Source organism: Phoenix dactylifera, chromosome 8, assembly GCF_051530095.1.
Source record: "Phoenix dactylifera cultivar Ajwa chromosome 8, Ajwa_hap1_PhDact_Kaust_v1.1, whole genome shotgun sequence".
Taxonomy (NCBI): domain Eukaryota; kingdom Viridiplantae; phylum Streptophyta; class Magnoliopsida; order Arecales; family Arecaceae; genus Phoenix; species Phoenix dactylifera.
The window spans coordinates 2,573,813-2,589,514 of record NC_143197.1 but is presented as its reverse complement, the minus strand read 5'-3'; the positions used below and the strand labels follow the sequence as shown (position 1 = coordinate 2,589,514).

Below are 15,702 nucleotides of genomic sequence, written 5' to 3'. Positions count from 1 at the left end.
AGAGCTGCTTCAAAGCGTTTAGCTGAAGGCATATCTATTCACATCACGCGTTTAGCTGAAGGAAATTTTCAACTAACTGGATGTGAAAGTATGCAGTATTTTTCTCCATTTAGGTTTCTTTCAGATTTGAGAATGGAGGAAATTATCCAGCTTGATTTCATCTGTTCAGCTTCATTTCAGTTGTAGTATATCTATATGATTCAAATACGTAAGGAAATTTCCAACTAACTGGATGTGAAAGTATGCAGATTTCTCTCTATTTAGGTTTCTTTCAGATATGCAGGTAAAAGTCCCCCTTAAATAAATTTTGACTTCTTTGTCATAAAAAGACTCTGCATGATGTAGTTGAAGTTTTATGCTGGCTAAAGTGAAAGCAATAATAGCATCCTCAAACAATTTATAGTCTTCTTTCTTCAAGACTATGTCTTCTGAGTGAACATGTTTTGCATAAAATTGTATTAGATTTTCACAAAAATAAAATGATACCGCAAATCAAATTACACAGAGAATAACGAATTACTAATTACTCGTTTGATCTTACTGCTATCAAAGCAACTGGAAGTCAGAGCCATGACAAAAGTGATAACCAAGCTCCTAAAGACATCTAAATGACCACCTTTTAATTATCATAATCAGAAAGAGGGCGCCATGGCTGTCTTTGAGGGCCTCAAAGTGAGGGAGTCGGCGGCAAAGAAAAGAGTCAGGGTTAGGAGGCCAACAGTTGGGTGAGAGAGAGGGGAGGGTGGGCTGCCATTAGAGACTTACCACTGATATTAGTATTTGTAGGTGTTTGCAGAATAATGCAAATCTTGGATTTGAACCAGCCTTGGCAAGCTGCCTGATGGAACTAGTTCAACAGTTGATGAATGCATGTTATTGCAACACGATGAATCCATGCTAGATTAATGAAATACTCCAACTCCTGGATTTCCACTAGTGATCTGCATTGGCAACATGGGCGTTGGGACAAGTAAACAAATACTTGTCCTTTTAACAAATCAGGACCTCACCCAAAATAACTAGTCGGAAGGTATTTTTTTTGAATTTCTTAGTCCTATATAAGTGCCCAAGATCTACCTAGCAAATAACTAATGTGAAACTAAACACACGCCCATGCGGGTCCTCATATACTTCCTTCATTTTTAAGCCCTAGCATCCTCGTCAGGCTAAAGGTCCAAATCTAATCACAAGCAACATGATTGGCCCATGGTCAACCTCAATGAGCTTATGCTGCAGTGTCTTCTAGTCTATATAGGCCATGGGTCGGGTCCACTCTAATACTATTTTATATAACCCAGGACATCATCCAAAATGGCAAACAGAAAGGTATTTTTTTTGGGGTTCCTTAGTTTTATATGAGAACCTAAAATCTACACAATGAATAATCAATATGTAAGGCTGCAAATGGGTCGGGTTGATCCGAGACCCGACCCGTCCCGACCCGCGTAGACCCAACCCGACTCCGAATTTTAGGACCCGCGGATCTGGGTCGGCTCCTAAAATTGGACCCGAATCATTTTCAGACCCGACCCGACCCGACCCGAATGGGCCAAGAGAGAGGGGAAAAAGCAAAAGAAAGTTTTTTTTTTTTCTTTTTTTTGTGTGGGTCGTGGCACTATTGGTCCGTCGGAATCCTCTCTCGGTCCATTACACTGTTGATACCTCTGGTGTCTCGGTAAATAGCTTTTTTTTTTTTTTTTCCTTCGGTTTTTTGGTTTCTTTTTTTTTTTTAACTTTTACAAGGAGGAAGTGAGGGAACACCGAACAGAATATGGGTCATGTGCCAGTTTTCTGCAATGGTATTGGATTTTGGAAGAAGGTCTGGGATTTTTTTTGTCCTCGTGAGAGGGGAGCTGGGAGACGCCAAATTCCGTCCAATCAGTCATATGGACAAAAAATAGTGTGATATGAAATTTGGCTTGTAGACCGACTTACTTAGTAAGTCGGGGCCATCTGGAGATCAATTGCAAGTCTTTCAAGTCATGGGTCACCCAGCACCTCATAATTATGATATGACTAAATTAGATTTACCCAAATTCTTTCCCAAAAATACAAAAAAATTGGACCGATTCGGATCCGAATCCGATCCGACTCGGACCCGGACCCGATCCGAACCCAACTCGGACCCAACCCGACCCGACCCGATCTTCAACCGGGTCGGGTCTAGGTCCAAAATTAGAACCCGAACAAAAAACCGGATCAGATCGGAGTCACCTAGGATCCGATCCGACCCGACCCATTTGCATCCCTATTAATATGAGACTAAACACACACCCACATGGGTCCTCACAGTCACAATATGAGAGACCTTTTGTGATTAATATTGATGTTCTATATGAGCTTAGATATCATAATGCAAATGGCAAGATCAAACTACTTGCTGCACTCAGCCAACCAAGACTAGTATGTAGTTAATGTAGAAATTCTAACATATGACTCTACTGATATACAAGTCCCTTAAATAAACATGTCTTTAGCCGATATATCACACACATTAATATCGGCAATGGACAGAAATGTAAACATTCTTACATATGCATCCCTATAGACTAATAACTAATATTAAGAAAAACATGTTGAAAGAATTATCACTTCCCTTGTTGATATCATCATGCACCTGGACATCCGACACTACACGTTCCCTCTCTTATTATATCCATGTTCTGCATATACACCTAACCTTTCGTACATGTATCCCTAATTATTTGAATTCTTGGTATTTATAATGAATAAAAAGAACAAAATGCATCATTCCAAGTTAGTATTTATCGTCAAGATACATAGATAATAGAAAGAAATTAACTACATGAATATTCACTTGTCTAGCGCAAGTATAACTGAGACCTCACATCTCACTAGCTGCCCGTATCAATTGCATCATGAAAAGGTCGTCATTATGTACTCCGAATGATTATGATTTATGGAATCTCAAACAGGGTGGTGGGGGCCAAAACTATGACCACAAAGTGAAGAGACATGAGGAATATATACGTCTATAATCTATATTCATATTTCGGCAGAATAATTTGGAACAAATTTTAAATTGGGGATTTTGCAAAGAAAAGCTTTCAAAAAAGATATCTATTTTGGACTTAAATTTTGTTTTGATGGAAATAAATAAGCCTTTACATCCTTATCCTTGCTCTTTAATGCGATGCATGAATGCATGCACATGTGCATCCTTGTTGATTGCATATATAATGGCAATGGATGCATACAAAATACAAGTTGATAAGCATGTACATATGTTCTTGCAAGTCGCCATATGTGTAAAAAAATAATATTCTTAGCCAAGCTATTTTACTTTGACATGTTTACAAATTTATGCCACTTTTCTCCGTAGTAAAAATATTACGATATTTCTATCAATACACCTAAGAATCCAATGATAATCCAAGAGTTTGATCATTATAGATGAAGAAGATATTTCTTAGATTCTTATGTCACAATATTCAAATTTGAGCTAAATTACTTAAGCTACCTTATGTAGATTTCCACAAATTATACCATACTCCCAGTAATGATATGATTCAAGATACTTCTTGTACGTATTAATATTCAAGATACTTCTTGTACGTATTAATATTCACATACAAAGTTGGCACGCACAATTTTTCACTGATGGAGAGAAAAGGCTCTGCATCGATCCACATCGGGCGGCATTAAGCCATTCATGTATTAACCTATATTTCTCATGCTATCATATGATTCAACATATCTGTATTAGTATTCACATACAAAATTGGCATGCACAATTTTTTAACAACAAACTATAGTGCCAAAAGGCTCTGCATCGATTCACATAGGGTGGCATGAAGCCATGCACATATTAGCATGTAATTCTCATGCTTGCTCATCTACTTTCACCTCCCCTATCTTCAAATTATTAAAAACTTGTCTTTACTGCAGAAAGATAAAAAAGAAAAAGTATATTAGCCTCGAGAGGGCGCATGCTTATCAAGTAAATACAGAATAAAAATCTGCAATGGCCTGAGCAATCACAACCACACCCATGCATCCCTCCGTAGGGGTGGGTGCGTGACACCGAGGCAAACCGAATCCTTTGCCGCCCCATCCCTTCTCCCCACCGCAAGTCTCTCCCGCTCCCTATAACGGCTAGTTCACCAGTCCTTTGAAAGATCCAAGAACAGTGCGTGTTTGAAACGCTATTTCCTTTTCCATCACCCGGGCGGTTCCCCCTCCCAACCTCGCTGCGCTCTCTTTGCCCGGCATCGCGCGTGACCTCTGCCAACCTCCCCCCAACCCCACGCAGGGCATCGAGGCCGCCATGGCCGATCCAGGGGCTCTCCTTCGCCCACCGTATGGATACGGCCCTCTTCGATCCCTCCCTGTCATCTTCGCCTCCCTTTGCCCTTCTTATATACTCCATTCTTTCCGCCTAACTCCAGATATCTGGAGCCAGAGGGGAGGTATTATTAATGGCCTTCCGCCGAAACCCCACCCTCCGTCTCCTATTCTACGTCTACTTCCCCTGCTTTCTCGTCTTCCGCTTCTTCAGATGCTTCTCCTACCCCTTGGGGAACTCCACTTTGAGCTCTTTTCACCTCCGAAGCATGGCGACCGCACATGGGTCCGGCAAGAAGATGCGCAAGCCGTATACTATTACCAAGTCGAGGGACAGGTGGACGGCCGAGGAGCACGAGAGGTTCCTTGATGCGCTCCTACTGTAATGGCCCTCCTTTCTCCTTATTACGTACATGGCTCTCTGTTGGTTAAACATGCTGTTTTTTTGGGTCTTTTGATATCCCCCTTCACTTGTTACAAATCTTTGTGAATTGATTCGATCAGATTAAGCGCATATCTGAGTTCTTGGGAGGGATGATGGTCGTCTTGGATGGAAAAAGTTAGGATTTTGTTCTTGAAAGCAAGACTTTAGGAATGATTTTACATAAAAGATCATTAAGTTGTCTGAAAATGATTTTTTTTTTTTTAAGTTGTAAACATGAGTATTGCTTCTTGGTTAACATCTCGGTAGTACGTTTTAAACATTTCTTGCCTTCTGGTTTTCCATCACCTTCGCCATTCTTACTGTAATTGATAGATACATGAACTTTTGCATGTTTTGCACAGGGAACTGATTCCCCTAGTCCCTTTCTTTGAGTATAACGTCTTGATTTAGATCTTATAGTTAGTACCTTCTTGGATGTGGTTTCAGACCATATATATTCTTCAGATGAATAACTCAGCAAAATAAGAAACTTATATGCCTTTGCGCTTTAGCACATCTATTTAGGAGGGTGGTGTGAGCGTAGCCATGATTAATCTATTTATAAACAATAAATAAACAAATGCATGATTCTCAGTCGAGCTTGACCGAGGATTGCATTTCCTCACCTAAGAAAAATTTGATGCTCTAGATCGTATGACCTATTCATCTCATTTTGATGTTCTCGGATTCCTGTTTCTCTCTTGTCATACGCCCACTTTCTGATAGGGTTGCTTTGTTGGGGAAGTTACTTTTTAATGAATTTTGGGTCTAAATTTCCTGCAACAAATTCTTTATGTGCGGTTTTCACTTTTATTCTGTTGAATATTTAATGCCAATATGTAAAAATGCAATCCCTCTTTTGCTTGATTTCAATATGAAGAACTCATGAACCTGACCCAAGTAGCTTGGACAAGGCTTGATGGCAATTCCTTATATCATTCTAAAGATTCTTTCCTTGGTGGCTAATTTAGGTTTGGTCGCGATTGGAAGAAAATTGAAGACTTTGTTGGTACAAAAACTACGATCCAGGTATTATATTCGGTGCCATACATGAATCTGAATTCTTGTATCATTTGCCTCCATAACTTGCTTTGAGAAAGTTTGCATTTGGTGGGTAGATTTGGTGTATGATGCATGAGTGGCAGGTAGCATGTGGTTAGTTGAACAACGATAATTTATGCTTATAACTTCTAATTGGTTGAAAATGTATACGATCTTCACGATCTCTCTGCATCTGTTTTTTGTATAAGTTTCTGTCACTTTATAACATTCGAAAGTTCAACAATATATTCACCTGTAGCTTTTCTAGTTCCTCATTTTTTCTTTGGCATTTTCTAGTCTCCTTGGTGCAGAGGACAATATGCTATGTTCCATAGAATTAGCTATCATGTCAATTTGTTGTCAATAGTATTTTGAGGCATCCCTTGGATGGCTGACCATAATCACATGATTCATCTCTTTTCTTAAATGATTAAAGATAAAACCTTTTACATTCTAGGTTGTAGGAAGCGACCTAGGAGATACAAGGGAAGCTACCAGGATGAAGGATTGCTTGATATAAGAAGTGCACTGGCAATAAAATGCCATATTTAGTGAGTGAACAGCTTGTGTCACTAAATGAGACTAAGCTGATAAGTAGAACTATTGCAATTGCATTACATTAGGCAACTAATTCTAGTCTCCTCTCTTTTTTCATTTGATACCAAATATATCATTGTTTATAATGCCCATCTAATATATAACAACCCACGATCTCACCCAAAAAGACTAGCCAGAAGTGTTATTTGGATTCTTTGGCCCAATATAAGTGCCCAAAATCTATCCAGTGCATAGCTGATGGGGGACTAAACGCACGCCCGCATAGGTCTTCAGACACTCCCATCGTTTAAGCCTAGTGTCATGGTCAGTCTAAAAGTCTAAATCTATTAAAATCCAATTGCAAATACTATAAATCCAATCACAAACACCACCATCAGCCATAATCAACCAAAATAGACCTATGTTGCAGTATCCTCTAGTCCACATGGGCCATAGGCCAGATTTGCATGGTTACTATTTTATAACGACTTAGGACCTTATCCAAAAAAAAACTAGCCAGAAGGTATTATTTGGGTTCCTTAGCCTTGTATAAATAGCCAAGATCTACTCAATACACAACTGATGTAGGTTGAATACATGCCCTCATAGTTCTCATATTATGAATGTAGGAAATTATTGCATCTTTCCAGCTTTCCTTGTAGTTATCAAAGTGCGCAGCAACAACAGTTAAATATATCACTACATGCTTTTGTTGATCTATTGCATAAGGATATTGTCCTAACTGCTTGATCATTTTTATGTTTGTTCTCTCGTGACTTTGTATCTTTTTGATCACTATGAGAATGCACACTCTATTTTACCAACAAAGATGATGTTTTTGACACCAAATGATGAATACTGCATTTGTGATCACCACAATCATGGTCGTAACCATAAGGAATGAGGTTGTTTTATCTAGTGATTGCATAAATTCTGAACCATTTACTCTTGTCATGGGCTAAATCTTTGGTTAGCTGAAGCTTCTTTGGAATCTTTTCTACAGCACACATCAAGAATTTCCCTCCTCATATTTTCTAACTTCTATACGAAAAGTTAAATCCCCTTCCTATCTAATTAGTTATGAGGGTTGATGAGCCATGTTGGATTCAAGCTAGAACGACGAAGATGTTTTTGAAAGATCATGATTACTATATATTACCATCAGGTATCAAGGAAGCAGCCGAGACAGGAAATTTGGGATTTGTTCTGGCATTTGACGAGATCGGTTCTCCTTTTCTCTTCCCCTCCCCTTTGTTCAAGCTAGCCGCCAAGGCCATATGTCGTGAACTTATCCTTCTTCCTCCCCTGCACTAGCCGAATCCACATCCTCGTCCTCGACAAATGACCTTTTCCTTGATCTCCTGTTTTTACCTTTTCCTGCATGCACTCCTCCATGCTCAGTTATGGTGAATCTATCACCTTTTATCACCATCATGGCAATGGCGAGTCCAACATTCTGTCACCATTGCTAGCTCTATGCACCAGACTCAACTGATCATCTCTGCTGGGTTCCAACTTTCCCAAGTCCCAACCCTCTCCTCTTAGATGGTTCGTCTCCGGCTGCTCTCCTCAGGGCCCAATCCCAAGCTATCACCAGCCTTGATTACCAAACCCACATCAGCTTGATAACAATACTTAAAATATAGCTGCTAATATACCATGATGTTTTTGCTAATATACCATATTTTTCTTTGCCGATATTTTGACACAGATCAGTTTAGATCAGTTTTTTTTTTCAGTAGATTTACTTAATTTTATGATCTTTAGTATGTTAATCTTATGGTTTGCGATCATCTCTATTATCATGCATGCCGAATGATAGTAATTATCTTGTCTTATTCATTGTACTATAACAATTTCGCTTTTATCTTATTATCTGGCAGTTTTCACATAATGGTAATGAAGAACAGTTATATCTCATCCACCCAGTTCTAGTTCTATTAATGTTAATATATTATTCGTTCCCTTGTATAATATTGGGATATTGAAATTGAAACATTTGGAGTATTAGTTTGTCGCTGTTTCAGCTCTGTCCTCATTATCATTATTGCTACTACAAGGATTGCATTTTCTATGTTTTATGTTTGCTGTAAATCTTGAATTTAATGTATGTCCTTTCAGCTAGGCAAGTTATCTATCCTATCTGGAGAACAAATGAAGTTTGGTTGGAAGAGAGAGAGTGAGCAAGGTGGATTGTTGTTAAATCGAGGGGTTCGGGATGATATGTGCATATTAAGAAAGATGATTAGAAATAGGATTAAAAGATAGATAATTCGAAGATCAGGCCAACTATTTTTATTGCTTCTCTTACCTTGCTCTCAAATCTACTTGAACTACTGCTAGTTGCAAATTTTCTTCTATATGCCTTGATAGATTTGAAGTCATGCTTTGCCTTTTCTGTTTTCAGATCCGCAGTCATGCTCAGAAATACTTTTTGAAGGTTCAGAAGATTGGGTTAGGGAATCATGTGCCTCCTCCCCATCCTAAGCGCAAAGTGGCTCATCCACACCCACAAAATTCTACTGAAAATTGTTTGTAGTCTTATTTTGTCAAGATATTCTGTTCACTCATGTTAAGTTAGCATATTGAGTTCGGCATGTTAACAATTTTTTTTGGCAGCTATCATACCTCTGCAAGCATCTATACCTTGTCCTTCTGCGTCCAGTAGCCTTATTCCTGCATGTGCTGTCTGGGATGGTCCATCTAGTGTTAAAAATTACAGTGAAGCAACTTCTGTGGCAAATTGCTATACTGTTCCTCCTGAATTGGAAGGCACAACCTTGTTTCTGTAATATTTATGAGAACATATTGTTAAGTTCTTTATTTAGAACCTCATAGCACTTTTGTTTGGCAAAATTTGGTAAAAACAGGAGATAGTGGATTAATGGGGAAGGCGAGCATCCACAACCAAATTGTTAGTTGGACTGGAAGTTCCAGTAGATCATGGCCAGTTCCTGAGGCAACGAAGCAAAAGAATCGTCAGTCATCATATCATGGTGATCATTGTAGTTTCCGCAGATATCTTGTTTCTTTTTCTTATGATTAACTGTGACTGTTTTTTCCCCAATGGTATTGGAACTCAAAGATCATGCATTCAAGTATTATTAGAATCTATTATGCACAATAGAATTCTATACTGCTACCTTTTTAAGTAATAGTTGCTTGTGTTAATGTATTATTAGATCACATAAATATTATAGCTACCATTTGCATACAATCATCTTGGACATGGATAAAGGATTAAGGGTAGTTCAGTCTTCATCATGTTGTTGTCTTCTATAATGTATGATAATTTCTTATTAAAATTTTGAACTAAAGCTATACTTACAACATGAAATCCAAAAGCACTCGATCAAGAAATCTCATAGATGCTTTTGTATCCTAAAATGACAAATACTTTCCAACCACTGTTATAGATGTAGTAATTTGGAGGAGGAGTTAGGTTTTACCGTTGGCATGTCATTGCTGATTTGATAAAATTGAAAAGGAACTTTTTTCTTTGATATGCTAGCTCAAATCTCCATAAAATGAAATAACAAAGAGCAAAATGAATTTTATGGGTGGATCGAAATCAGGGTCTCCAACTTTTGTACTTTTCTTAAAACCCCACTTAGATAACTGTGGTACAAGGCCTCTATTTATACTAGTGATGTCTTGCTCTACTAATTTGAATCAGCTCCTTTTTCTAGTTGAAGTGGTTGAAATTATCTAGGAATATAAAGATATAATTGTCAAAATTTACCAGAAAGCTGGATCTCCAACTTCCACATCAATTTTATGGCATGTTCTGCCACCAATTTGTTCCAAACTTAGAATGAATTCTCTGTTCAATGTTTATTAAAAATAGTAAATTATATTGGTTGGGCATTTAAAGGACCATAACCCCAAATCATGGTCACCAAGACTTTAATGGCACTATCTGCCAATTTCCATGTTGTAGATCTTGACGAGATACTCAATTTCAAGAAAAAAAAAGAAACATTGAAAAGGAACTGTGTGTGCTAAAGTTATGCCTTATAGGTGCAGTGGATCTTACTCCCCAACCCCATGCATAGCTACCCGAAGTGGCCTAGCTAGCCCACCAGGTGGTCCTTCCGGATCAACTACAGTTCAAAAGTAGTTACAACTGCTCAAAATACTAAACAAGAAACCACCAAGTCTTTAATGCTATTAGCAGCAGTTCGTTCCTGAAACCACCTGATATCAAATATCATGAGCATTTAGTCGCTTCTAGCCTTTATTCTTATTGCTGTCTCAGGGAATTCTACTTTTAGGAACAATTAAAATATGATAGATTAACTCTATTATTTGCCATCTTTTTGCCTTATTTGATATTTTTCTTATCATTTTAAATAATAAAAGATATGATCTAGGAATAGTAATATCATATAATCCATTCTTCTTGTCTGTGTATTGAGAGTTTCCATTGTTTTCTCGGTTGCAGCCTCTTGCCTTATTTTTCCTTCTCCATTTTATTTTTCTTCTGATTGACGCTAGTAGTAGTCGCTTTATTTAGAAAGCGAAGAGGATAAAGTTATCAAAGTGATTTTGAAGACATTATTTCATCGATGAATGAGAATCCATGTCATCACTATGATCCTGTAGGTTTTGTTTTTGTGTGTGTTGAGTAAAGCTAGACTACTTTCGGAAGCAGTTGACCTTACCCCTTTGAGTGCAAGATAAATGGTAGATCTTTTAAAGTTAAAATCTACACTTTGGACTATGATCTCCAATGTCTTTATTGTCTACAAAATACAAACATAAAACACATGTTTTGGATTTCTCTTGCCTATGCATCAAGTGGATTCAAATGGATAAGATACTATGCTTTCATTTGACTTATAGCTTATAAGTATCCAAATTAGTCAACTTTTGTTTTATGTGTTTTAAGATGTCTAGATCAAGATCAACTGTTTGGATTCTAAAATACATGGCCTCTAACGTATTATAGCTCATTAACTGTATTGCTAATGTCCATTTTGTGGTCACTTAATGCCTAGGTGAGACTTGAGAGACATCCAAAGCACATAATTCCTTGTTTTCAGGTAATATGGACATCATAAATGATGATCATTGGTGTGGATTTGAATTTTAAAAGGGCTATAATTGATTTTGCACTAAAAGTAGCAAGAGTTAACTACCTCTGGAAGTACTCCAGCTTTATTCTCTTTATCTTATATTATATATTAATATAATATAAAATACATATACGGACATGCATGCATGCATACATATATACACACATGCAAACATATATTCTCCTACTTTACCCAGACATATTAATGTGCATAATGATGATGGATTTAATGTATCTACAAAATTATGTAAGTTTGTCCTACCCGTAAGTGCATGGGATTAACAACTAGGAGTACTTAGGTAATTTAATCCATTTATTCAAATCTCTTCCCATTTGTATTATATAACCTTACCCTACATAGTACGGACACATTTATGTGGTGTTTGTGTGCAATAAATATCCTTGTGTAAGAATCTATGTCTCTCATGATGTTCACACACCTATTAACAACTCTGCAGGTTTTCTTTCGACATATTTTTCTATGAAATAGTCATGATTACTAATTTTTATTATCAATTACTTGTGTTTCTTATCATGTAGTGGTACCAGACTTCGCTCAAGTGTACAGATTCCTTGGTGGCATGTTTGATCCAGATATTATATGCCCAGTTGAAGCTTATCTGGAAAAGCTGAAGGAGATGGATTCCATCACTGTGAAAACTGTGAGTTTTCATAGTATAATGTTTGTTATCCATATTCATATTTCATCACACTGTGTTTATTTTTCCTGCTCCATTTCACAGATAACTTACCTTTCTGTTTATTTTTCCTGTTTATTTTCCTGCTCCATTTTCTGGTAATTTTCCTGCTCCATTTTCTGGTAATTTTCTTACAAATTATTTTCCAATCTACTCTTCATCCTCTGTTTAATGTAATCACGCTGGATATAGAAAATTAGTTTGGGAAATCTCAGTCCCAGAAAGTTGTCTTATGTATTCATATCTTAGCCAGCCTGGTTCCAATTTCTTGATTTTTTTCAATAGTCAGAGATAACTAGCAATGTGGGTTGGTAGTTTTTGCACTTCTCATCATTCTTGTAAACGTGCCATATTAATGTTATCAGGATACATGCCATGCTCTTGTTAGTCAACAGTATGTCATGGCACCTTCTTGAAGGTGTAGGGCACGTTTAAAAATTTGGAAGAGTAGGGTCAAAGTACTCGAGAAAAGGAAAAGGAAAACAGCTCAGTTTGCACATTGCGATGTGCATTTCATCATCATCACCCACAAAACAAACTCTGTTAGAAGCATGCTTGTTTCATATAAATAAAAAGACTATTTTTTTCTTTTTGCTTTGATAAGCTCCTCTTTTTTCTATCTTTAGTAAAGCACCAGTTGTTTTCCTTGTAATATAGTCACATGGATTTTTTTCTAATTTTCTAATGTTTCCCTTAGCCTTTGTTACTGTGTTTTACAACTTCTTGGTAAGTCTTACCTTAGCTTAGTGGCATTGAATTTTTACAATTTTCTAGATCTGCTTTGATCTCAAGTCAGTTTTCTCTGCTCCTCCCTTCTGGCTAGTTGCACCCCACTAGACTGCTGAGCAAAGTCAAGAATGTTGACATGGTATGTGGAGGAGAGTTATATTAGGTTGGCCACCATGCTTCAAGATTTGGTTTCATGAAGTGGAGCCTTCTTTCACACCTATGCTCCATAGCTAACTGTCATCTTCCTGGTGATAAAGTCTGGCTATCATTATCATTAGATTTTCCCATTCTTAAATGCAAGTGTTACATTTCAACTCTCTCTCTCTCTCTCTCTCTCTCTCTCTCTCTCCCCTTTTTTTGGCTGGGTATGTTACATGTGTGCATGGTTCTCTGTGTGTGTGTGTGTGAGAGAGAGAGAGAGAGAGAGGAAGAGAATAAATGATCATTATGTTTTACCATTGTGCATTGTTATAAGCATGTATTGTATCATATATGTGGTATCATTCCTTTATTTGATGGTCCCATTTGCAGAAAATCTTGTGCCAGGTTATCGTATGAAATATCATATTATACCTCGACTCCAAAAGAGATGTACCCTAGTATTAAATTTATTTTCTAAATGCTTAACTTTATGCTAATTAATGCATAAAAATCCTTGTTCTTTCTACATGGCATTTTGACTCTGAATGGAGGAGACTTGCATATTTTTTTCTTCTTACTTTTCCCCTTTTTCCATTTTCTGATGCCGCTTGATGCTTATGCAGATTATGATATTGATGAGAAATCTCACTTTCAATCTATCTAGCCCTGATTTTGAGCCTCTAGTAAGTATACCATGTGCATTCATTATTATAATTAAGGCAATGTGAATATCTTTTCCTTATTCACTACTATGGCATGTGAGCTGACAAGGATGAAAAAGCACTTTAAAATAATTTGAAGTAATTATGAACGACTTCAAAAACACTATATCAAAGTGAACTTAAGCTTAGCTCCAATCAACCAGCCTTTTCTGCTATTTCTGGTTACATATCCATCAGCAATTAAAAAGCATTTCATTGAAAAGCTTCAGGCAGGAATGGACCATTATTTTGTGTCAGACTTTGTAGGAGAGAAGAAGAGGAGAGGTGGTGATAAAGAAGAAAGTATAAAAATGGATTAGAAATTGTAGGGCAACTAGCATCTTACAGATATCTTGTTCTCTAGAAAGCAATTTTCAGGGGTCCAGGATTCTTTTCTGCAGCTCTGACATCAAACTATTTGGTGATTTCAGTCCACTGTTAAATACCAGTAGCCTCAAGATGATCATTCAGGAGATGAACTATGCAATGTCCGTAAATAAACAACAAAATCCAAACATGCTCTTAAGACTCAGTATATGACAATGCCTGTGGGAAGATGCAAGCAATTGGTATGTCATATCTGCCAGATTGACTTTTGTCATTGTTATGATTGTTGGCTAAAGTCAATCTGGCAGATATGACATACCATCCAATAAAGATATATATAACCTATAGCCGAATGGCTATAAGTAGTCGATATATATATAAATTTCTTAAAAGTTGCAAAACACCATCCAATAAAGAAATCTCAGTACCTTTTGCCCTGACTTAGTTGACTAATGTAAAGATCGAACTAGTCAGTTCACTTTTGAGTTTTTTTATGTATATTGACATTTGACCTGATGGAAATAAAATTCAGGTCCAGAAGTCCCTCATTCTCACCCTCTTTGAAGGCATTTAATGTATATGGAGTCCTCCATAGGATCTTGTGCTGAGTACTAATATCAAAACCTTCCTAAGAACAATAGGCATGTTACAAATACTATCATGCAAGAGTTAATGGTGACATTTGGTTCAAAGTGTCATAGTTAAGTTTCCATCTACATACAAAATTCCTCTTTTGTAGCTTTAAAGAAATTATTCCTTTAATAATTGAAGATTTTCTTCACTTGTCAAAAAAAGATATATTCTCTGCCTTCAAAGAATATGTTTATATTCTTCCCATATTTTGAAATCCTTTTATTTCCTTCATTTCTTCTCATCTCCTGTACTTTCTTTTCTACTATTGTTCATGGCTCAGGGAAGATGGCTATCCAGGTATGATGCAAACACCAAAGCGATTGGTGTCACCACCGAGACAGCTGCTCCCGCCCAAGCAGATGTATAGTTCATTACTATACCATCATTCTTTTAAAAATATTTTTGACCATTTTCTCATCTTCTGCCTTACTGAATCCTTACTGTTCTTCATGGAACAGAGGTGGTTGTTGGCTTATGATGTGAACAGCAACTGAGATGGCTGGCCCTGCACAAACATGTAATTTAGCATGTCAGCACCAAGGTGCTAAAAATCAGTCTTCCTGAATGTGTACTAGCAGGGGATTCTGATGGTAGCTATGTAAGAATAAAAAAAATAAAAGGATGTTATGCTGCTTGGACTCTGGAATTCAGTGACCCATGTACTGGAATAGAAGAATTGTTTTCAGAATTTTACTATTGCTATCTTTTTCTGATGAAGAACTTTTTATTTATGGAGCAAACTAATGTTAAGGAAATATGTCCTCAATTAGATTGATTCTTTGTATCTAGATCATTCTTAAAATGCTAACTAGTGCAGGTGTTCGACAACGATTTGGTATTCAGAAAGCCAACATCACTGTATGTTTTCTTGTTGCACCTAAAAATGTACGAGTTTGTGCAGCATAACCTTTTTAAATAGCGAGCAAATGTGCATCTAATTTTCCTTAATTTCTAATTGAGCTTGCATGGTGACTTTCCAGAAGCTAGTTGATCACTTGCATAAAAAGGAGAGCTTTTATATTAGGATAAAGGAGAGAGGCCTTCCCTTACCAAGGGATTTTAGAGGAGAAACTGGAGTTGAATACAAAG

General features: G+C 37.1%; 1 protein-coding gene across 2 annotated transcripts; it reads left to right on the top strand.

Moving 5' to 3' along the window:
• The first annotated feature begins 4,290 nt into the window (after positions 1–4,290).
• On the top strand, positions 4,291–15,379 carry LOC103709013 (protein REVEILLE 8). Of its 2 annotated transcripts, XM_008794171.5 has the most exons (9): positions 4,291–4,687; positions 5,701–5,758; positions 8,715–8,838; positions 8,927–9,079; positions 9,178–9,303; positions 11,925–12,046; positions 13,576–13,635; positions 14,894–14,974; positions 15,072–15,379. In XM_008794171.5, the coding sequence occupies exons 1-9, from the start codon at positions 4,440–4,442 to the stop codon at positions 15,105–15,107; spliced, it is 1,008 nt and encodes a 335-aa protein (XP_008792393.1). In that variant the 5' UTR covers positions 4,291–4,439; the 3' UTR covers positions 15,108–15,379. The 2 variants fall into 2 exon arrangements, with proteins under 2 accessions (XP_008792393.1, XP_088558497.1); XM_088702371.2 differs by lacking the exons at positions 13,576–13,635; positions 14,894–14,974; positions 15,072–15,379 and adding an exon at positions 12,275–12,447.
• The last annotated feature ends 323 nt before the right edge of the window (positions 15,380–15,702 follow it).

What these genes read in the sequence shown, in the direction of transcription:
- LOC103709013 (XM_008794171.5), top strand. Translation starts at nt 4,440, where the DNA reads ATGGCCTTCCGCCGAAACCCCACCCTCCGTCTCCTATTCTACGTCTAC. An exon ending in ACAAAATTCTACTGAAAATT is followed by an intron (nt 8,839 to 8,926) that starts GTTTGTAGTCTT and finishes TTTTTTTGGCAG; the next exon opens with CTATCATACCTCTGCAAGCA. An exon ending in TGTTCCTCCTGAATTGGAAG is followed by an intron (nt 9,080 to 9,177) that starts GCACAACCTTGT and finishes TGGTAAAAACAG; the next exon opens with GAGATAGTGGATTAATGGGG.